The 24,464-nt window shown below is 51.4% G+C and overlaps 1 protein-coding gene across 1 annotated transcript; it reads right to left on the minus strand.

Annotated features, from left to right (window-relative positions):
- Positions 1 to 1,175: 1,175 nt before the first annotated feature.
- GOLPH3L (golgi phosphoprotein 3 like) lies at positions 1,176 to 22,099 on the minus strand. The gene is made up of 5 exons (XM_039513476.1): positions 21,726 to 22,099; positions 20,325 to 20,526; positions 6,127 to 6,258; positions 3,786 to 3,900; positions 1,176 to 1,848 (listed from the first exon to the last, which is right to left on the minus strand). The coding sequence occupies exons 2-5, from the start codon at positions 20,505 to 20,507 to the stop codon at positions 1,421 to 1,423; spliced, it is 858 nt and encodes a 285-aa protein (XP_039369410.1). The 5' UTR covers positions 20,508 to 20,526; positions 21,726 to 22,099; the 3' UTR covers positions 1,176 to 1,420.
- Between the last annotated feature and the right edge of the window lie 2,365 nt (positions 22,100 to 24,464).

Below are 24,464 nucleotides of genomic sequence, written 5' to 3' on the forward strand. Positions count from 1 at the left end.
TTTTGTTTTGATTTTCCCTAAGCAGCTTTACCAGCAGTACAGGCTCCCTTCCACAGGGCGGTCTCTGAAAGCCTGAGCTGAATGCTCAGTCCTGGTCGTCTTCGCTCACAAGTGCGGACCCCCCACGGGCGGCTATTCACACGAGGGAGAGCTGCAGGAGTGGGCTCCTTTAAACAGCTCAAGCAGCCTATTGGCCCACTTCTCCACTGCCCTGCCACGTGCACCAGTGCAACACGAAAGTAACTCGCACGCTCACTTTGCACTGATGCAGAAAGACCATGCAGGACGCAGGGCGGCGAGAATTGGGCTCTGTGCACAGATCATTTCTGGGTCTTTTCCAACATGGCTCAGCCAGTCAAACACTCTCCCTCCCGCATTGCACTGAAAGGTCACAGCAGGTTGGTAGCCAGTTGCCTCATTCACCACAAGCTTTGCCGCAGGGTGACTGTACCGATCTCAGTGGAGTTCTGCCAGGAGTCACGTGGCCGTGAATCAGACCCTCCCTGTCCCAGCAGAAATTGAATGGGAAAGGTTGTGAAGAAGTTAGCCACGCTGCTAAAGGGGCAGCTACATGCCCGTGATTTCAGAGGCCGTGATACCGATCTCTCGGACTCCGGCATGTGCCAGGGGCTGCACCCCCTGCAGTCAGCGGAATTAGACCAGCGCGAGTGTCAGACCAGCCTGATTCTCAGTGACACCCTGGCCCTTTCGCAGTGCTTGGACAGCACAGGTGGGCCTGACAATGGGGAACACCCCCACCCTGCTACAGTGGAGCCGACATCAGGGCTCTGCAATATCCTTGCCCCCTACGCTGGAGACCAGGAGCATGTCCAGAATACCCTGCGTAACAGCTATTCTCCGCTTCCCAGGGTCCACTGGTCACCAGGGGGAGCAGAGCATAATGTAGAGCAGCCTCCAGACTGCTCTAACTTACATTGTGGGGGGGGGGCAGGGAAGCCTCAGAACACGGGGAGCGCAAAGATGGCTTCAAGCCACCCCGTTCGTCAGTCCCCCAGGTGCAGGAATGGAGCAGGCCCCGTCAACGCAAGCTAACCCCTCCCCCCCCATAAAAATCAATGGAGAGTAAAGAAGAGCAGAATACATCCCGACGGCAATTCTACGTCTTCGTTCGCCAAAAGGTGATGTGAAACGAGAGAGCCGACTGAGCCGCAAGCCAACCCCCTCCCCACCGGAGACAAAGACCTTCATTTAGCCGAGTGTTTACAAGAAGAGGACACACAACATACAGTCGCTCGCTCTACCAGCACAACAATCCCCAACCAAGAGAGGTAGGTTGGGGCAGGGGTGGACATCAGTCAAACCCAGGTGCCATGTAGAACAGAGTTTGCGCTGGCCCGGCCCAGGGCAGCTCCCCACCCAAAGGTCCCGTGCTACGTCTAACGGGCAAGGCGGTCTGGATTTAGGCTTTGTTAAAGGCCGCCAGGACAGCCCAGATCATCTCCGTGGCGCTGGCTTTGGTGGCCTCCACGTCGGGGTCCAAGTCCAAGAGGTCCTTTGACCTGTTCATGGCCGTGTCGTACTTGTCGTCCGCCAGCGGGGTGAAAACGTTCTCCAGTACGTCCGAGGAGTGGGCCAGCACCAGCAAGGCCAAGGTCCTCCTGTCCATGCGGTGCGGGTCGTTCACCCACCGGTCCAGGACGCTCTCCTGCAGCTTCTTGAGCAGGCGCTGCTTCTCGGTGGTGTTGGTGACCGGGTGGGTAGTCATGTCGAAGAGCAGGAAGTTCTGCTTCTCCGTGGTCAGGATGCCCTTCTCCACCAGGTTCTTGGCGATGCGCTCCCGCACGTTGCGCAGCTGGTACTGCAGCTTGAAGGGGTTCCAGGTCTCGCCTGCGGGATGGGGAGCCGAGGTTTGCTTTTTAGCGGCAAAAATCAAGGCAATAGTGGGCATCCCCCCACCCGGCCCTGCGCCACGACATCCCAGGGAGAGCTCTGATACTGCACCTCAGGCACCCCTGCAATGCTATTCCAGTCCTGTGACCCTCCACCCCGCTCTGCCCATGTACCTCAATCCTCTTCCCGTCTCGCACCCCTGCCCAGTTCCCCCAGGACACCTTCAATCTGATCCAGAAGCCCAGACACAACACGTGCCTGCTGATTGTAGGGGGAGCACCCTGGAACAGCACCAGTCATGCCCACCCCCAGGCAACCTCCCCCATCCCGAAAAGCAGCAGCCCCACCCTGCAGCTCCTAGCTGTTCCTCCTGCCTCTCCCTCTCTCTCTGCCTGGCGCCGCTCGCTGGCTCAGCTGCCCCACAGGGAGGGAAGGGCCTGGCTGCACCAGGTAACCGAGCAATCTGGGGGGGCCACGTGACCTTGCACTCCCATGCACGCACACCCACCCACCCACCCCACCCCACCTCCGCCTAAGCCCCTGTGCTATTCCGGGACCAGGCTCCACACAGCTGAGCTGATGCTCCTCAGGACCAACCCATAACCCACTCACTAACGCACTAGCTGGAGTCCTGCGAGGTTCAGCCCAGCTGCAGTGTCTGTCGACTAACCCTTAAAGGCCTTAGGGCACGTGTACACTACAGCCATAGCTGTGATGCTACCTAACCTCTGTCCAGGTGGTTAATCCGGCTCCCCGAGGGGCTAGGATCCTTCCGTCAACCAGGGCGACTTAACTACAGCGCTCCGGGCACAACGGTTCCCGGAGCCATGGAGCTCAATCGAGCTAATGTTTACGTGGGGCCCAAGCCTAGGTGAGGCTGAGTATTTCGGAAGCAGATCCGCCCGGGAAAAAAGCACAAACGCTGCTCCGTCCAGGCCAGAGATGAGCACGAACCTACCCATGCAACCTGCCAGCCTGGATTCCAGCCCAATCGGGGACGAGATCAGCCCCAGGCGATATAAGTCTGAATGTGCCGCGAGACACTGCCCCATGCGAGGCAGAGCCCTGGGCCTCTCCAGCACGCTGCACCGCCCTGACCGGTTTAGTCCTTAGGCTGGGGGGGGAAACTTTTTGGCCCAAGGGTCACATCAGGGAATAGAAATTGTACAGTGGGCCACGAATGCTCCCAAAATTGGGGTTGGGGTGTGGTGGGGGTGAGGGCTCCGGGGTAGGACCAGAAATGAGGAGTTCAGGGTGTGGGAGAGGGCTCTGGGCTGGGGTAAGGGCTGTGGGCTCTGGCTGGGGGATGAGGAGTTTGGGGTGCAGGAGGGTGCTCTGGGCTGGGACCGCAGGGTTCAGAGGGCGGGAGGGGGGGATCAGGACTGGGGTAGGGGGTTGGGAATAGGTGCAGGCTCTGGCTCGGGCTCTGGGGTGGTGGATGAGGGGTTTGAGGTGCAGGAGGGTGCTCGGGCTGGGACTGAGGGGGTGGGAGGGGGATCAGGGTTGGGGCAGGGGGTTGGGACACAGGGAGAGGCTCAGGGGTACAGGCTCCAGGTGGCACTTACCTCAAGCAGCTCCCGGAAGCAGCGGCATGTCCCTTCTCTGGCTCCTAAGCGGAAGCGTGGCCAGGGGGCTCTATGCGCTGCCCTGTCCACAGGCACCGCCCCTTCAGCTCCTATTGGCTGCTGTTCCCGACCAATGGGAGCAGTGGGGGCAGCACTTGGGGCGGGGACAGCGTGCAGAGCGGATCCCCCTGGCTGCCCCTATGCGTAGGAGCTGGGGGGGGGGGACGGGGGGGAAAGAGGGACATGCCACTGCTTCTGGGAGCCGTGCGGAGCAACCCCCGATGCTTGCAAGAACAAGCATCAAGTGGCTCATGGCACAGCAGGCACCAGGAAGCAGAGGCGGCTCTGTTCAAGGCCAAGCCGTCGTACCTGTGAGCAGCTCTATCCACGACTGGACTGTCTCTGCAGGCTCCGTGGCTTTGATGTGCTTGAGGGTCTCGTCTAGTAGGACGTCGCCGGTCGGGGTGTCTGACTTTAAGAGCACCTAGGAGGACAAAGACAGACACAGCTCGAGGCTGGATCCCGGACTGGCTGCCGGCCCTCTAGCCCAGAGACGACGTGGCTTGATCCTGCTTTGGCTGGGAGCTTTGAAACTGGTTCCAACGGGAGAAGCCCAGGAAGCATCTTTGCCCAAGACCAGTAAGACGCCACGGCACGTGTAACTCACTGTGCTGCACGGGCTACATGCCCCATGCTGGGCCCAATCCAGAGGGTATGACACTGCTACAGCCCATGTGCCGCTACAAGGGACTCTCAAAACCCACTGAACAATGAGGCATTGTCCAGTGCACAGAGCACAGGACGGGGCATCAGGACACCTGGGTTCTATTCTCGGCTCTGTAATGTCCTTGTACGGATTCAGTTAAATCATGTGCAACCCTGAACACAGGCACGGGCTCAAAGCCAGCAAACGTCAGAGTGACGCCAGACGAATGGAGTTACAACCGTGAGAGTGAAAGGAACATCAGGCCTATGCGCCGAAAGGAAGGCTGGCCCAATGGTTAGAGAACCCGTCTCTCCAAAGCTAGTACAGTTGCCTGCTGTGACATTCTATACCTTGGGGGAGCGCCCTGTAACCCCCAAATCCCTCAGTTATATATAATTGTGATCGTGCATATATATAGCAGGCCACGTAAGGTATCAGGGGAAAGGTTATGATCTGGTGAAAGTCACTGTTCTATCTAAATACGTATGTCATTAGTGCATAGGAAGTTACGAGGTTGTGTTGTATGGTTGTCAGTGAGACGTGCTGTAAGTTGGGGAATTGGCCAGATATGAGCTCCCCAGAGACAACAGGAAGGAAAGTAACCAACACCTGGGCAGGGTGTCAAACAGCCATCAACAGCCATTGTCCAGCAAGGGAGCTACAACGCCATGACTCACCCGCATTAGGCCACACCAGGGGAATTGCTCAACCTCGCCTGGGGACTCAGCAATGCCCCCCGGACATGCCTGGACTTGTGTTCTCCAAGCACATGGGACTGAGGGTATAAAACAGAACACAGGGGCCCCATGCTTGGCCCTTCTCCTGCCCCCACCTAAGCTGCAAGCAACAAGGACACTCAGAAGACTCCAAAGGAGGAGGCCCAGATTTAAAGGGACAAACCTGTATATTAAGGACTGCAATATCCGGGGTGTGGGTGTGGGTGTGTGTCCGTCCGTCCTATCACTTAAAATCTATCCTTTGTAGTCAATAAATGTGTTTAACTGTTATCTTTGCCACTGTGTTTGCCTGAAGTGTTTGGTAAGGGTGTTTACTCAGGTTTACAAAGGCTGGGGTATATCCACTTTCCACGGATGAAGTGGTGAACCACTTAATAAATTACGGTATATTCCTGAGGTACAAAGCTGGGAGCTGGGAGGTTTGCTGGTGCCTTTTTCTGTGTGATTCATGCATGGTTCTGGGAGCATTCGTGAAATCTAGCTGAGTGGGGTTGTGCTGAGTGATCACAGCACCTGGAGGGGTTTGCTGCTTGTCACTAGTAAGGCATTGTGAGAGACAGCCCAGGCTGGAAAGTTAAGGGGGCACAATGGTCCCATAGTCCCAGGCTGTACCCCGGGGATCTCATCACAGCTGCTCTACCACATACTCCTTGGCCCAGTCACCTAGCCTCTCTGTGCCTCAGTTTCCCCATCTCTGTACTAGGGATGACAGCCCTGCCCTGCCTCCCAGGGGTGCCTGAGACATCCATCTGGACGTAAGCTGCCTTTGTCCATGCAAACCATCATTATTCCAGAGGCATGAGAAGGAGAGAGATGCCTTCCCACCCCCTCCAGACAGCCACAGGCCTGGCTCACTCCCCACATCTGACCCGGACCGCCTACCTTGCGGCCTCCTCGTCCCGGCCTCTCTGTCGCGTTCCTCCTCCAAGCCCACAGACCGGACGTGGGGCCCGATCCCCGCAGTGCCCCCCCCATTGTAAATCTAGAGTCACTCCATCACTTTCCTTGGAGCGACTTCGGATTTACCCCTGCGGTGCTGACCAGAACCAGTGTAAACGGGCTTGATTCTCCATTGTGCAGAACGCTCACAGGTTGGGATGGAGGCGTTCTGTAGCCAGGTCACACCGGGCTACACGACTGCAGGGCAGCGAGGAATCAGGCCCCATGGGTCTGAAAAGGTAGCCTCGGGGAGATCCCTTTCCCCCTAAGGGCCTTGGGCCAACAAGGAGGACAACAGGCACAGAGACCGACCCCCGGGGCAGGGTACCTTTCTGTCCAGCAGCCTCTTCTTCCTCATGGTGAGCGGCTCCAGCTGGATGCGTCCGCGCAGGGCCAGCTCGATGAGAATACCGCCGCGCAGGCCCGAGGAGATGCAGTCGTTCCAGAAGGACGTATAGCCCTGGGGAGGGGAGGGAACGGCACCAGCATTAGAGACAGAGGAACCCTCACAGGACGGAGTCGTCAGGAGATCACTACAGCTCCTTGGTAGCCCGCCACCCCTCCGAGGAACTGAAGGCAGCTCAAGGCCCTTCACTTCTAACAGCTAGGGACCACCTAGCCCTTCTCTAGCACTTTCCATCAGCAGATCTCAGAGCCCTTTATCATGGGGGTCAGGATCACACACACACCCCCATTTTACAGATGGGGAAACTGAGGCACAAAGCTGGGAAACGCCTTGCCCGCAGGTCACCCAGCAGGCCAGAGGCAGAGCCAGTCCAGCTACGGAGTCTCCAGTGGCAAAGGCCTGCCCTTTGGAGCAGGAGGGGCCACCTTCTAACCCCGCTTCCCCTACAGCATCAGACCCACTGCAGCGTTCCCCAGGTTGTGCAGCTTCGAGAGCCCTCGGGAGCGCGCGGAGTCGAGAGGAAAAAGACAGAAGAGCCATAGAAGAACCAGCGGTTCTGAAACACCAGGGCCCCTCTCCCATTGGCCCCACATGGGCAATTGCCTGAAAGCGGCTTTTTTCGTACGATGGCTCCAGAGCAACACTAGGCAGCCCCCCAAAATGGACAACGGGGCCTGATTTTCAGAGATGCCGAGCACCTGCAAATCCAAGCTTATTCACACCCCTGAGCAACGTCACTTATACTGACGTAAGCTGTAGCGTGTACATAGCCTAGCAAAGGGCAGATCTGCCCAGTGAAAGAGACTTGACCAGAACAGTGTTAAAGGGTTGGGCCAGCACCTCACAGAGCCGATCCTTCCAATATCAACGCTGAGCAGCATATCACATGCCCTTCGCCAGCTGGCTCGGGTTACAGCAGAACCTACTTCCTGCTTAGCAGAGAACATACCCGCTGCAAGGCAGGTTTCTTCAAGCACGTCCAGGTGTTTGGTGTTTGCAGAGCGGACGGGAAGTTTGCACCAGCCCCGGCCCCTGAAACCTAGCCTAGGAGTTGAGTAAGAGTTTTGAAAACTAATCTGACTGCAGCCCACGCTGGCCTGCCAAACCGGCTCAGAGCAGAGCCCTGCAGCAGTGCTCGACTAGGACTCAGGACTCCCGGGTTCTATCCCCGCTCCGCCACTGAGCTGTTAGATGACCTTGGGCAAGTCACTTTGCCTCCGTTCCCCTTCCCACCTAGTCTATACATATCAAGGATGGTCTCATACTATGCATACAGGTCCTTGATCTCACGGGAGCTACTGTGACGTAAATAAGAAGTTTCACAATTCTGGGACTAGTCAACATTTGAGAGAGGGGTTTGTGAGCAGACACCCCACCATGGAAAAGATTTGAGAGACAGATGTTAAGGTCTGCATAGGCTCTGGATGTGACCCTATAGAGAATTTTATTCTTCACAATAGGGGTTTATTTGATTTTTTTCCCCCACTACAGAGCCCAAGTCTCAAACCTATAGAACTGCATTGAAAGAGTTCGGACCCATAGGAAATTCTACAGGACCTTTTCCCATAAGGGACATTGCTTTCAGCATGGTGTGGGGAGGAGGGAGAAGACGACAAGAGAGAGATTGAGTATTTGACGGTAACAGTATCATTGCTTGGTCCCGTTTGCCTGCCCACCGCCAATTCTTCCCCATCAGCATTAAACCCACGGGGAAGCAAGCCAGAAACACACCATGCACCCTTTTTACGATGAACCAGAACTAGGTCAGCGGCTGGCACGAGAACTAACCAAGGAGCAGTAACCGGTTTCCATCAAACCAGCTTTCCCAGAGCCTACGAGATTTCTGAATAATGAGGCCGCTCAGGAAAACATTAAAGCCCTGACAGCTTCAGACATGCAACTGAACAATTAGCTGTAATCAGAAATTGCTTGTAAGCCCTGTCGTAAGAGCGCTCCCGGCTGTCCGCAGCTTTCTCTTTAAGCCCAAGGTGTACATCTTTGACTAGACTTCTATTAAGGTCTAGATAACCGCACTCTCCCCAGTGTCCTGTCCAGATTGCACTCTGGCTAATTACATTCTGCCTGCTTAAATCCACCAAGTCAATTTCCAGCTAGCGATGGTATTACTTGCTCGCTTGGGACGGGAACCTCTGAAATTGTTGGGTAGCGTGGCTGCGTGCTGTTAAACAGCTGCCGCCTTCCACCCTAGAAGTGACTGCATTTCAATCACAGGAGGGGACGCGCTCAACGGGCCAGATCCTCCGCTCAAGTAAATTGACGCAGCTCTGTTGAAGTCAGCGGAGCCACACTGATTTGCACCAGCTGAGGATCTGGTTCTGTGTATCGGTTTGTAGTCTCACACTCAGTTTTCTAATGCACTCCATTACTAACCCTTCATACATTATAGCTATGAGAGACAGTCACTCAGATCACGCGAAATTCACTCTTCTCAGCACCAGGTTCCATACACCCGCCAGAGCCCTACACAGGGCCTGTAAGTGAAACAAAGGCCTCCACGCTAGGGCACATTTCAACCATTAAGCCTAGCTCAAAGGGTGTGGAATAATGCCCCGCCCCCCATTTAATAGCAACGGGCCCGATCCTGAGAAGCATCAAACACCTGCCACTCATCCTATCTTCAGCATCATAATTAGAGTAGGACCTAGAGTCGCCACCCAGATCATGGCCCTATTGCAGAAGAGTCCTTGCCTGGAACAGCTCAAAGGGGGCAGGAAGAGGCACAGAGAGGGACCTTGCCTCTCTGCTCCCAGTCCAGTGTTCTGCCCAGTAGACGACACCATTACACCAAATCACTCCGGATCAGATCCAGACTGAAGAGTTCAATGTCAGCTGAGCAGAGGAGTATGGGAAATGCAATATACCATATTCATACTATAACACAGGCACAGGAAAAAGGCCCATGAACAAGACATCCTGAACTCTTATCTTTTGGAAGGCAAGCGACTAAGGATTTGGACGCTGCTTGCAGAAGTCACCAAGGGAGAAGCGTCCAAAAATCAAGAGGAATTTTCTTTCACTACCTCTAGCTGCGCACAATGAGGGGAAATCAAATATTTTAAAACCAGCCAGATCACTGTTTGCTGGGAGACCCATTCAAACCCCACAAAGTGTCTCGGTTGCGGTCCCCACGAAGGCCCTGATCCTGCAGATGGATTCATAGGTTCAAAGGCCAGAAGGCACCGCTGTGATCTCTAGTCTGAGCTCCTGCACGGCACAGGCCAGAGAACTGCCCCAAAATAATCCCCAGAGCAGAGCTTTTGGAAAAAAACATCCAACCTCGATTTAAACATTGGCAGATATTTGCGTGAGTGCTTCACTTGCGTCAATGAGCCTGATCCTAACCACGGATGTCAACAGGAGCTTTGCTATAGACTTCAGCAGAGATTGCACCAGTCCATAAAGCTGAACAAGCATATAAAAGTATTTGCAGAATCGGGGGCAGGAGGGGTAAGGCCTGAAACAGCATCTAACCAGCTTTCAGGCCTCTGAGCTCCAAAAGGATCATTAGGGAAAGATGAATAAGCTCTGCAGATGCCCAGTTTTGAGGATTAGAAATGGAATAATAATTCTTACAAGTATACAGATTTTTAAAAAAATGCAATATTCGGCAGCCTATAAAGGGTTAATCCATAACTACAAACATGTATTTACATAGCAAGCTTTGACACATGCACTGGGTGTGTTTAGCAGGGCAGAACACTAAAACGATACAATAAAAAGCTAACCTTTATTTGCTTTATTCATTTCCTTGTGGCAAGTGATCAAGAAATGCAGGAATCAAGAGTTCAGAGGATCTGCTGGGTGCTTTCTACAAAAGAAACTCTCCTTTTAACCATTTTTTTTTTTTTGCTCTCCAGAAAAGGGTTTCAAGTTCACCCTTTCTTTTTAAAGCAGGATATTTGCAACCTTTGGAATTCTGTCCAGATTTGGTTTCAGATTATAAATGCCAGGCTGATTGCCTACCCTCAGATGGATTGATCTACGACGAAGAGATCTAGTGAAGCTGGAAGAAAATGAAATGGCATCATTGGGCTTCCAGACAGAAAACAGGCAACATTTTGTTTCTCCTACCACCCCTCCACCTCTTTTTGGTCAAAACTTTCCCCTAAACTTTAGGCTGCATCTTTATCGTCCATCAGTGACTCCATATGAAGTCGGAGCAGTTTACAGGCAGAGAGATGGTTGTTCTTCCTGCTGGCACATCAGATTCAACTGGGAACTGAGAGTCAAGCTGGGTTCTTTCACTCCGGCCAAAGTGGACCCTCTATACTCTAGCCTAGCATGAGACACACTCAGTGACAGACTTGAAGGTGGCAAACAAAAAAAAAAAAAAAAAAGAAAAACAGAGACAGAGAGACTGCTGAAAAATTAAAAACTAGATAAACTAGATGTTAAAACTTAAAAACAAAAAAAAGACTGGGAATGGTTGGGTCATTAAATCTATCTAATTATTGTAGTTCTTCCTTCTCTCCACACCCTTCTATCTTATATCTCTTTTTTACTTTTTTTTTTTTTTTCCTCGAGCTGCTCTGATAGCTCATTATCTTTCTAGAGACTTGTATGCATACTTCCACCTTTCCACCTTTCTGTATGTATAAATATATATGTATCTGTGTGTTGTTTTCATTCATCAGAGAAGAAGTGAGTGAGCTTTAGCTCAGCTCTCATCTAAAAAAATTGTTCTTTCTTTTTAAGGCCACACTCCTGTTTTTTTTTTTTGCGGATACAGACTAACACGGCTGCTACTCTGACACAAGATATGGTTCAGAAGTATCCTGTGTGCTGAATACACCTCAAAACAAGGGCTGTCCAGAAAGCAAGAATTCCATTTCAGGAAATATTTTGTGGTTTTGACATTTGTTTCCATTCTGATGAGGAATAAAACCAAGATCTTGCAAATTTGATTTTGGGGGGGGGGGGGGGGGACGAACAGAGAGAGAGAGAGAGAGAGAGAGAGCGCGCGCGCGCAGAATAGCCAACTGCCTAGTGATTATGGCACTCACTCACTTAGGATATGAGAGACCCAGGTTCAAGTCTCTGGTCCAAAGCAAGCAGAGCAGGAATTTAAACCTGCGTCTTCCACATCCCCAGCGTGTCCCCCAACCTCCAGACTACCGGCCAGTCTAGTTTCGGTTTTCACAAATGGGCATTTTGTGACGAAAACCATTTGGCTGAAAAGTTCCCGACGGGCTCATCTCGGAGCGTTTTAACCAAAAGCGGGAAATTTTTATTCTCCACGTTGTACGGATAGGGAAACTGAGGCACGCAGTGGGGAAGTGACTTGCCCAATGCCACACAACGAGTTAGTGGCAGAGCAGGGCATAGAAAACTGGTGTCATAGAATCATAGAACTGGAAGGGGACTCAAGAGGTCTCTAGTCCAGTCCCCGACACTCAAGGCAGGGGTAAGTGTTCTCTAGAGTCACCATCCCTGACAGGTGTTTGTCCAATCTGCTCTTAAAAATTCCCCAATGATGGAGATTCCACAACCTCCCCAGGCAATTTATTCCAGTGCTTAACCACCCTGACCGTTGGGAAGTTTTTCCTAATGTCCAACCTAAATTCATGACTCTTAGTTGGGTGCCATGGCCGCTGGAGCACTGGATTTCTGCCTTTTCTTTGAGAATGAGGAGAAGAATATCGAGGAGCAACATACAAAACACAGGACGTCAGGTTTTTGATCTGTGGGTCCCCTTTTCATCACATTACAGAAAACTGCTCGCACGAGCTTATCAGCATCGGAGCTACAATACACCCACTGGCAACTGGGTTCCAGGAATATTTGTAGGGTGGGGTGGATGTGAGAAAAAAAGAGTTTGGCTGGTACCCGTGGTTCTCAATTTAAAAACAGGATGGAGGAAGAATGTCACAGCAAGATGGGGGCCATATCCAACCCCCCCTCCACCCACACACCAGGCATTGTTAGCTCCCTAGACTTGGCATCTTTCCGATTCATCTTCCAGCCATTTGATAAAACATTAACTCAAGAGACAATGCCACATCCCTACAGAACAGTAGTGTTGCAAGAACCAGTTTGAATCAGCCATTAATTAGGAAAGAACGGCTACATTTTTCAGCCCTGACATCCTGAGAGGATAACAGAGTTTCTTAGGGCTGGTCTACATTATAAAATGAGCTCAACCCTGCAACGGGTTCGGGGCTGTGAAAAACCCACACCCTTGAGCGATGCAGTGAAGGCAGCTTAAGTCCCCATGGAAGAAGAATTCTGTTCACCAAGCTACGCCTCTTGGGGAGGTGGATTAACTACAGTGGTGGGAAAAACCCTCCTGTCGCTGGAGCGTCTACACTGAAGCGTTGCTGCTGTAGCACCAAGTACAGACATAGGTTCAGGCCTGCTCTACGTCAGTCGGGGATGTGAAAAATCCTGTGCTCCGTAGCCATGCCAACCTAACCCCCAGTGTAGACGTAGCTAGGCTGACAGGAGACTGCCTCTGTGGATGTAACTACCGTCGTTTGTGTGTCCACGATCCTAAACCGACAGAAAATTCCTTCCACCGGTGCAGAGTGCATCTACCCCACAGGGTTTATGCCGGCGTAGCCACAGCAATGGAGCTATGCCGGTACAACAGTCTCCGTAGCGTGGACAGACCCACAGCAGGAACGTGCGGCTGCAATCTCCACAAACAGAACAGCACACCCCTTCCTGGGCAGTAATCACCGTATCCCTCCCTCGAGGCCACCCTGAGCAGCCTCAGAGACAAGAGGCCAACTCCCTCTTCAGAAAGAAATCATTTCGCACACCGATTGCCTAGGGAAAATCCTCCACAGTAGCCCCTCCATGGCCAATGCCAAACCATTGCCTACATGGGCTAACGAGCCAAGAGACACAGGCAGTGAGCATCTACGGGTTAGAGCAGAAGTACTGGGAGTCTCAGGACTCCCAAATTCTAGACCCAGCTCTGAGAAGTGGGGTCACATGGTAAGAGCAAGGAATAGACAGTCAGGACTCTAGTCGCAAGCTCTGTGACCATGGGTAAGTTGTGTCACGTCTCTGTGCCTCAGTTTCCCCATGTATTAACCCCCCTCTCAATCTCTCTCTCGCAGGGGCAGCTGTGAGGCTTAATTACATGGCTGCACTAGAGGGCCCACGGGACGCTTCAGCTAAACCATAAGGGAGAGAAACACGACAGAAATTCTCTGCGTTGGTTGATATTTTGCTTCCAGTTGCAAATCAAGATGTTGGCTGATCTCTACAGAGCTCTAACTAGTCTAGAAGCTGATTCTGTAAGAGACCCACCCCCAGATAACCAATTGCAGCTGCTGGAGGGTATTATTTATTATTATTATTATTATTTATTTGCATTATCATAGCATTTTAGGAGCCCCAGTCATGGCCCAAGAACCCCTGGTGCTAGGCGCTGAACAAAAAGTCAATCCCTGCCCCAAAGCGTTTGCAATTTAAGTCTAAGACAAGAGACAATGTTAGGGGTTGCTTCTCCCATCAGTCTCTAGTAGAGGGTGGCACAGAGCACTTTCACCAAGGCATGCTCTGCTGTGAAGTTCGCTTCTACTGTTGGCTCATCCGAGCCTGGAACTTGCCACTTCCAGAGCATAGCGTGAGAGTCATAACCCCTCCACTGCAGACACAGATTCTCCCCAAGCGTCAGGGACCTGCGCTTTGACATCAGCGGGCGCCCAGTTCTATCTTCGCCGTCACCACAAAGTTCCAAACAGGCCTACTCCTGCAGCTCATGCAAGAAGTATTGCAACGAATCTGTGGGCCCCCTACACTTCCATCACGTTAGCCTCTGACCTTCGGTCCCTACCCACTGCCATGGCAGAGACCTCTGTCTGCTTTCTGTATGAGCCTGGGTCCTACAATAGTCCAAAGGACACATGGTTGAAAGCAGAAGTTCTCAACCCTGGGGAGGAGGGAGAAATCAAACTTTCTAGGAGGATGTCGCGACCTGGCGCATGGGGTCAGGAATACGATGCCATTCAGGTTTGGCCTGGCCACCCCTCCAGTATGCCAGATGGAGGGGCGGCTGGGCCAAATTTGAATGAGTGGCATTGCGACCTGGTGCCCGGGATCACAACACCCAGGAACACTCATCAGTGCTGCAAGAGATTCTGCCCGGCAAGCGCTGGGGGTGTTAAGGTATCTGCTTTGACAACACTTCCCAGCCTAGGCACTGTTAGACAGCAGGGTCCAGAGACTGATTTATTTAATGCAGAATCCCCTTTATTAATGGCCCCAGGTCCAGCTAGATTACACTGGACAGTGCCATTCTGTAAGGGGGCGGGGGGGAAGGGAGAAAGCGCAGTCCAAGTTAAAAAAAAAAAAAAAGGGAGGGGAGGTTGTGGGCTCATGATTGAAAAACGGTTCAGAACCCTGGTTTAAAGCAACCTACATCGGGCTGAAGCTAAAGGGTTTGGCACCAAAAGAGTTAAAGGGAATGAAAGGTCACTGCCCTGCTCCAATTACATTTGCACCTGAGTGGTTCTCAAATATTTGCTCTCTGAGGTTATCCCCAGCATCCGGCTTATTCCCCTGCTTGCCTAGGACGTCCTACTTAAAATTAGCAACCCTGAGATTTTAGTGGTGTTCTTGAACCAGAGGCACTGCCACCGTTTGATCGAGCAGCGCCTTATACCAGCACGGCCTGCTCACGTACACAGCACAGGCAGGAGGCCCATGTCAGCGAGCCACGTGTAACCGGGGTATTGCCAAACCGAGCCCTGCAGAGGCACTGGCTGCTGCTGAAGTTACCGGGAACTGCGGGTGCTCAGCACCTCTGAAAATCAGCTCCCTTGTTTTACAGGGGCTCAGTTTGGAGGACCCAGGAGGCAGTATGACCTCGTGGACAGAGGACTGGAGTAGGACTCAGGAGACCTGTATTTTGTTCCTGGCTCTGCCACGTCACCTTCCCTTTCTGTGCCTCAGTTTCCCCACCCATAAAATGGGGAGAATGAGCCTGACCTGGGGATGAGAAGCACTATGGAAGAGCTAGGGGTTATTATTTCATAATGCATTACACCCAACAAACTCTGAAAATATACTCTCTTCAGGAAGGATGGATGGATAGGAGGAAGGATGGCCTAGCGGTGAGGACGCTAGCCTGGAATTCAGGAGACCTGGTTTCAATTTCCTGCTCTGCCACACACTCCCTGTGTGACTCCGGCCAAGTCCCTTAGCCACTCTGTACCTCAGTTTCCCCTGCTGTACAATGGGGATAACAGCCCTGCCCTGCCCTGCCTCGCAGGGGGTGCATGATGATAAATACATTAAAGATCATGAGTTGCTCAGATATTACGGCGATGGGGCCAGATGAGTACCTGAGACATCAAGAAGAATCGATCCAAGGGAGCAGACAACTGAGAGTAACAGAGTTTGCAACCATTCGCTTCTAGGTCAGCAGCTTACTCTGGGGAGCATCAAATGGCAAAGCTAGTTACCAGCTGCTAAGCAGGAGCCGAGCTGGCTGTGTCTCAGTCCAGTCCCCGGTGGCCTGGTTGTCCATGTCACATAAAGCCATCTCACAACTGGCCATCTCCGCAGAGGGGCCAAGAACCGACTCCCCAACAGATCAGGGTCAAGACACAGGCAGGGAAGCTGGTTGTCCACGTTGCATTTACCCTTCTAAGAGAAGGACTGTGAAATCGGCACCTTTCACCTCTTGGGGGAACCAATAATACAGGGGCCGAAAGGCCTCAGCGACGGCAGACTGAAGACAGACGCACCAGTCCAGCAGAACAACCTGCCTGAAATGCAGCCACAACTAACCACGTGTGAGCAGAGAGACACGTGTCCAGCAGAGGACTCCATGGCTGTTTTACTCAGGGAATGAGAAAACTATGGCAGGACAACGCAGGCACAAGGACAAACGGGAATGGTGCTGTGCGTTGAAAAGGCCAGATCATCCCAGATTACGGAGGAACGAAATCTCCGAGCAGAGAACAGGACATTTGGCAAGCAAACAAGGTCTGTCCCACCCAGAATGGGAAGAGGCTCGGGGCTCGCCCTTCTACACCCACTGATGGCCTGGTACCTGCACAGAAATTGGACCCCTCTGGACAGTAAATGCAGAAGGTTTGTAACCATGAGGAGGAGGTGGTTCTGGAACAGCCTCCCAGAAGGAGCGGAGGGGGGTGGGGGGGGAACACAAACAACCTAGCTAGTTCCAAGACGGAGCTTAGGGTGACCAGACGTCCCGATTTTATCAGGACTGTCCCGATTTTTACTTGTTTGTCTCACGTCCCGACCGATGTTGGTCGAGACGTGAATTGTCCTGATATTTTGCCCTCCAGGGCACAGGCAGAGGGGGCTCACGCCCCCCCCCCCGCCCCAACCCCGCCCTCTCCTTCCCCAATTGGATCCCTCCCCAAATTCCCGCTCTTGCCCCTCCCCTCACTGCCCCATTGGATCCCTCCCCAAATCCCCACCCTGGCCCTGCCTCTTCCCCAAGCACGCCGCATTCCTCCTCCTCACCCCTCCCTCCCAGGCTTGCGCTAATCAGCTGTATGGCGGCGCAAGCGCTGGAGGGAGAGGGGAGAAGCAGGACGCGGCAGCCCGCTCAGGGGAGGTGGAGGTGCAACAGAGGCAAGCTGGTGCGGGGGTGTGGAGCTGCCGGTGGGTGCTCAGCCCCCATCAATTTTTCCTATGCTCCGGCGGCTTTTTTTTTTTTTTTGCTTTTGTTTTTTCCTCTGCCGCCAGCTCTTGGGGTGTTTTTTTTTTGCTCCACCGGCACCCCCCTCCTGCTTCCCGATATTTCATCTCTCATCTGGTCACCCTAATGGAGCTTGATAGGTTTATGAGTGGGAACACATGATGTGGCTGCCTGTGATAGAAGGGATGACAATGACTAGAAAGTCCCTTCCAGTCCTGTGTCTCAAATTGAGCAAAGATGCATGCATCTCACTCAGCAGTGATTTTATAACGAGTCTCATGTAGCTAGTGCTTTTTTTCAAGCTTCCTTTCAAGTAATAGGGAAAAAAATATTTCCAGCCCTTGCGGCTGCAGAGAGATGCCTGAAAACGTGCCTTCTAAAGGCTACACCAGAAGATTTTAAAGACGATCTTGATTTTGGGTGGGCCTGACTCATGATTTTTGCACACTTAAGGCTGGCAACATTGCACATACTCAACCTTACCCGCACGAGCAATCCCACTGATTTCAAATGCAAATTTAGGCACAAGTACAGGATCTTGGCCTTAGAGTCTAAGCCCCACGGGGCGGGGACTGTATCTAACTAGAATTCTGTGCAGCATCAAGCACAACGGGGACCTGATTTTGATTGGCAGAGCTGGATACAGAACCCAGGAGTCCTGACCCCCACTCTCTTGCTCTACCCCCTGTGCAAACCGAGAGCCAACCACCGTCGCTGGTTTGAACAATCTCAGACATCTAGTTACCATGTTAGCAGCCACAAACACAGACAGCCCTTCTCAGGAGCACTGCAGCCAGAGGTGCCAAGGCATTCCTTTCAAAGACACTGCACCGCCCCATTCCATAGCAAGAAGCCGCTCCCGGCTGCGCTGAACAAAAAGGGTACAGTCTAATTCTTTTAAATGGCACCTGACTGCAGGCAGACAGAAGAGATCTGTTGCTTCAGTGAGATTAACTAATAGCAACTACTAAAGTACTGAAAGCCTCGTGCTATAATCGCTACGGATCCAGGTTAAGGAGTGCACAAGGGTCACCCTGACCAGTAGATCTCACAGCGGAGAGGAAGCGGTCTAGCAGCTGGCTTTTATCATCATGATTTCGTTATATTTAAGGCCTTACTTGAATCACGGGATGATTGTCAAATGATTGTGGCTGAGTTGCGGACACGACATGGAAAAAAAATCAGGGAAAAGTAATAATGGACCTTTATTAATTGAGGAAATTTGGATAAGCCAGAGAAGCCCTATTTAAGAAAAATTTGCTGGAACAATATAAACTCTCAAGTATTACGTTATGCCTGCTAACCAGACATTTTGCTGCAGCTATATTATAGTCATTAATGTGCGGGGCTGACAGCCCGAGCCCCAGCCGCTATACATGGCGTTCTACTGTACTAATGCGGGGGAAAAGTGTGTTGCAAACCTCAAACTGTGTGCAAAATCATGGGACTTTGCAAAATAAGCTAATTAAAATCAAAACTGCTGTGGACGTCTAATATGGCAGGATCTGCAATATCGCAAATTAAGTAGGACCTTGGTTATATTACAGTAGCATCTAGAGGCCTCATTCATAGATTCTAGGACTGGAAGGGACCTCGAGAGGTCATTGAGTCCGGTCCCCTGCCTCATGGCAGGACCAATACTATCTAGACCATCCCATTGCACGGGCACTGTACAGACACAGTGAGAGACAGTCCCTGCCCCAGAAAAGCTTATAATCTAACAATATTTAATCATTTGTATGTGATAGTTCTTAGAGGCCAGAGCCCAGTGTACAAGACAGGCAAAGGATGGGAGAAAATGCTATTATCCCTATTTTACAGATGGGAAACTGCAGCACAGAGAGATTAAGTGATTTGCCCAAGGTCACACAGGGAATCTGTGGCAGAGCCAGAGCTCCCAAGTCCCAGCCCAGTGGCTTAACCCCAAGACCAAATTTCCTTTCTGACTTTGCGCTGGTATTACAAAGATTACAGATAAAATGATGGAAGGAAACTTTCAGGAAGACAGAGCTACCCAATTCCACACAAACAAACAGCACCCCCCCCCCACAGTTTCAAAGTTGTTGGGGTTTTTTCTTCACTTATGTGCTAGAAATACACCACCACCAACCTCTGACCACGGTTGCTGTGTGCTGCTAAACAGCTACTGAGTTACGTCCCAAAGGGGCTTTTCGATCAGATAATGGAAATATTTATTTCCTGCAGTTATATGGACATTTTAATCCTGCTGTAGGGCCAGAACTTGCAACCTTTTCTCCCATCAGGGTCAGGCTTTGTTAGTGACCTATATTTAAGGGGTCTTTCCTGTTAAATGAAAATAGCCCCCCAGGCCAAGAAAATCCTGTACTGTGCAGATTTGCACATTGTCACCTGCAATATAGATTCGATTTTGCTTCTGTCACAACTGACGCGCGTGTCTGTTCTTTATAAGTACTATGGAGTGTTCAACAGCTGTTGGGATCCCGCTTGGCATAGATATGAGGCGTTATAAAGCAGGTGGAAAGAAGAACTCTTGTGCACTGGTGCAAGGAATTCACTTTTCAGAGACCATTAGGGGAAGCCAAGAATTCCTGGGTCCAATTTCCTATTGCCCAAGGGCCCCTTTGTACAAACGAGACTGGCACAGAGGGTCCGCAAAACCGGTATTAACAAACAACCCTGGTGCCGGTAGCCGCTGCACCTGGCACAGAGCCAGATGTGCCTCTGAAGCAGCCCAGCGTACAAGGCGGGTTGGTCTGCTGTAGGGTGTGGGCAGACCGGAGAAAGGAGGGGGCCTGGCTAGGGTGGACTGGTAGGTTGGCAAATCCGTGTGCCATTTAGGGCAGCCCTAGCCTTCACCAAGGCTGCACGGGCCCCTTAATAGGTGAGGTGTAAATGGCTTCTCCTCTGCCCGTGCGTGGGGATGAATCCGCCCCCTGTACTGGGAGCACGGCCCAGCCCCACTCTTCCCAAAAGGTTCACAGCTTTCTTGCCTATGGACCCTGTCACAAGGGCCTTGTGCAAAAAAGGCTGAGAGGCACTTTGCTTCTTTATGCCACAACACATTTACTTCCTAAACAGAGCCCCAATCCAACAGGGTCAGGCAGGAAGCAGGCAAAGAACCAATCACAATGGCAAAATGCCACAAGATCCTCCCACTGCCAGGCAGCACCGCAGCAGCAACAGACCTGCCCCGTGGAAGACCATCCATCCAGCCTCTGGGGCAGGAGGGAAAAGCTGGGGATCCACCAGCCTTGTCACCATACCCCCTGGCACAGCCGTGCCTTGTTGTGGCGCTGGGCTTGATGCCACTCAGAGGGTGCTTATGCACAGAGGAACTGCACTGGTTCTGCTGCAAGAGGGGCCTCTGGATCCACAAAGGGGGCAGGCATTGCCCCCTACAGCACTTTCCCACAAGCAAAGCCAGGAGCAGTCGCTTCCATCAATGGCACTGCCCATGTAACAACAATGCTGGCAGCCAAAGACCCGTTACCTCCTTATCCTTCAGTCCCAGGAGCAGCACCTCCTCCATGAGGGTCAGGCGGATATCTTTGGAGTCACCAGACTCCTCCTCGTCCAGGTTTCTGTCTTTCGAGTCATCGTCCTCGCCCTCCAGCCTCTTGTCGGCGTTCTTGCCCACGTCAGCACGCCGCCCTCTGTGAATGAGCGTCGTCATCCTCTCCCACAACTACGAGCTAGCAAGGGTGACCAAAGGAAGTATTGATGGGTGCACCGGTTCCAGAAAGGATGGTAAGGTAAGTAAGATTGGTATATCTCCAATTCTTACCTATCTCCTAGAACTGGAAGGGACCTTGAAAGGTCATTGAGTCCAGCCCCCTGCCTTCACTAGCAGGACCAATTTTTGCCCCAGATCCCTAAGTGGCCCCCTCAAGGATTGAACTCACAACCCTGGGTTTAGCAGGCCAATGCTCAAACCACTGAGCTATCCCTCCCGCCTTGTCTTAAAGGCACTAAATTACAGGGAACCGAAGGCAAATATTCTTAGTCCAACACTGCTGGGCAGCATTTACAACATAGGAGTGGCTGCATTGCACTGGTGCTGTGTGTTTAAAAGGCCAGATCATCCCAGATTATGCAGGAACAAAATCTCCGAGCAGGGAACAGGACATCTGGCAAGCAGACAAAGTCTGTCCCACCTAGAATGGGAAGAGGCTCGGGGCTCACCCTTCTACACCCACTAATGGCCTGGTATCTGCACAGAACTTGGACCCATCTGGAGACATAGGTTTTCATCCTTCCTAGTCTCATGGAGCCAGGCTGTTGTGGCTTCGCTGCTTATGGCTTTTGCTGGAGTCCCCCACTTCTTTACTCATTAAATTTATCCCTTCCCTAATCTCTGCTGGAGAGGGGGAAATGGAGGTACAGCAGAGGGGCTGCTCACTCTGGCCTAATCCTGCAAGTATCCCCAGACCCCAGCTCTCACCTTTACAGGTTCTAGGGCCACAAGGGAACATGCTCACTCCCTCCCCCACCCACCTCCATTTCACATAAAAGGGGCTTTTGCTTCCCATGGCTGATGGGATTGTATGGCCCAGTTTCGTAGACGAGTTAGGGTAGGAGGGAGCTATAGAAAACGAACTGGGCTCAGGCACTGAACCTAAGAGGCACAGGAGGAGATGTTCCCAGCAGACACTGTCCATGCTTGGGGGGGTCTAGGGAAGAGACATAGGCACCCCCCCATACTTCCCACTACCTCTGCCAGGAAAACTTAAATTCCAGCAGGAATAAAAAATAATTTAAGAGGGGGAAAAATCCTCCCCTCTGAAATTTACAAATTAAAAGAGACAACTGTGAAATTTACAAGTGACTTCCCATTTATTTAATGTTAGTGCCTAAGAATTTAACCCTTGTTGGAGAGTTTCCCCAGCCTTACCTGTGACTCTGATCTCCTCTTCTGGGAGGCCTCGTCCACCCCCCTTCCCCTCTGCTTTGCCTGGTATTAAACTTCTGAGCCCAGAGAAAAATAGAAACTTTACTTCCTGGTTGAGCTGGAGCAAGGGGGGGGAAACACATCAGCTTCCGTATCCCTGGGTAACCTATCCTGGTGTTTGTTAATACCCAACTCAGAGGCTGTCCCTCCAATAGGGATTGCAGAGGGGTGGGTCTCTGCTGGTACAGACAAACTTGTAGGGTGCCACTGGTTTGCTTCTTTTTCTTTGTTGACAGCTGAAGAAACCAATAAGAAGATGGGAGGATGGGGGTAGCTTGTTCAGCCCCCAACGCCACCGACCAATGGCAGATGCAGAAATCACCACCTTGAAGACTGGAGTCATAAAGGTGTATTGTTGTGAAGCTTGGTAGGATTGTGTTGTGTTGTGTGTACGGCACCTGTGCTATGTTACCTGGCATCGTGTGTGGTGAAATGGTGCAGTATTGCCTCGTATTCTGTACTGTGCAACAGAAGAATTTTGCATGGTATCTGATGTGCGGCAGCTTTGCCTGTTGTTCAGCCATGCAACGTTACAGGGTGCAAGTTATGCAGCACCGAATTGTTATCACATAGTTTACCCAGCCATGCAGTGTAGCGTTGTGTTGGACAGTATAGATACCAGCGAGGCAGTCACGCATTATTTTGTAACAGTTCTGGTGTGTAGGTGTGCTATGGTATTGCATCATATCTGCGTCATATCATGTCACAGCCATGTAGGGTAATAGGTACCTATATAAGAAAAAGCCCCCAAAATCGGGACTGTCCCTATAAAATCGGGACATGTGGTCACCGTACAGCCATGCAATATTACACAGTATCGCATGCCAGCATCTGCTAGGCAGCTGTGCAATACTGTATCATAGTGCATGCTGTGCTGCTGTGCAATATTTAAGCATATTGTATATTGAACGAGATGTAGTATGCTCTGCAGTGATGTATTGCATTTGTCATCCAGCATTTTGATTATAGCGTTTATCTGCATTTCACTACATTTCAGCCGCGCAGTATTCAATGGAAAGCTGCTGTTTTGAGATTATGTGGACAGCAGAAGGAGAGACAGAAAGGGGAGTCTTGGCTGTAAAAAATGTTTGGGAGATAAATCTTGTTAAAGCTGTCTACAAAATTAGCAAAGTCTGAGGTTATGCAACAATAGCTGTTTGTCAATTAAATCCCAGTCATCTAGCTCGCTCCACTGAACTATGAATGAATGTGCTGTCACAAATGTACAAATCCCTCTGCAAACGATTGACAAATCCCTGTCCACAGGAATATAGAAAATTGAAGCAAAGTTCTGCTGTATGGTAAATTACAACATGTTGGCTATTTAAAATGTTTTTAAAGTATTTTCCTTTTTTCATCCCATATCTTATTCATAAGCATATTAAGAGGGAAGAGGAAAAAACCCCTTCTGTAGGAACTCTTGCGAAAAAATTGTTTGAGTGAAGCACAAGAGGCTGTATGAAGTCCACTAGGAACTTCGCTCTTCCTATCAATTATATGTGGAAGGCACTCAGATAGAAAGTTGGTGGGAGGCAGCGGAAAAACCCTTGAGGCCTGGGAATAGTTTTTGTTACCATAAATATGGGCACTAAAGTGTGATTATGTGTAGGAACTTGGAGAACTCCACTTTCAGGGCCTGTTTGATGACCGAGAACAGTATATGGGGAGGAAGGATTAAAGATTGAATGTTGCACTGTCTTGTCACTCTCTCGCTCTTTTAATTCTTGAACACAGAAGAGCCTTGGGAATCGGACCATGTGAAGATGGCATACCACAGGGGGGTAGAGGGGAGCTGAGACCCAACTAGGGTTACCCCCCGACACAGAAGTGTGCAGGGAAGAGTCCTGTTTCAGGCGCATCAGCTCTTTCCCCACATGCGCTTGGGTACAAAAGAAAGTGAGGGACCACCCAGAAGCTCAGCTGGCTGGAGCAGAGACCAGCAGTACCTAGGAATGACCCACTCTCTCCTATCTACCCCTTTGGTCTCCGCACTTCAGTTTCACTGCCCTTGCTCCCCTTCCTTTCCTTTGACCCTCACCCTCTTGCCCCCCTCTTCCTCTCTAATTCCCTCTCAACAACCCTCTTCCACCTTTCAAAAAAGAGAAGCCAACCAAAAATGATGGCACATTTGTGACCATCACATTATTCACTCTGCTTGTATGAGATTGTCCTATTCCCCCAACCCTCTGTGTCTCTTGTCAGTTTAGATGGTAAGCTCTTTGGGGCATGGACTCTTACTCTGTTTGTACGGTGCCTAGCAGAGTGGCATCCTGATCTTGGATGCTACCATAATACATGCAGTGCTGGCTGGATGTCTACCTGCAGTAAATACTCCTGGGGGAAATCTGCACCACTGCACACGTGCAGAATTTATGTCCCCCGCAGATTTCTTTGCTTCCCCGCAGAAAAATGACTTTCTGACAGAGAAGCAAAGGGAAGCCACAAGAGTGGTCATGCACCTCTCCCCAGCAATATGTTTTGGGTGCCAAGGGCATCCGGCAGAGAGGTAAATCACTGTGAGGCAGGGGGCAGGACTGGGGAAGACCTGGCTGGTGGCTCCTACCCTGTGCTGGGTTCAGCTGCTAGTCCCAGCTAGGCTGGGGAGGACGGGACTGTCTCTTCCCCTGCATGGCATCCAGTGCAGGGTCAGACCCACCCCCAGATTTCTCCTCCAGCTGTAGG

This window comes from Mauremys reevesii, linkage group 24, assembly GCF_016161935.1.
Source record: "Mauremys reevesii isolate NIE-2019 linkage group 24, ASM1616193v1, whole genome shotgun sequence".
In the NCBI taxonomy this organism is placed as follows: domain Eukaryota; kingdom Metazoa; phylum Chordata; order Testudines; family Geoemydidae; genus Mauremys; species Mauremys reevesii.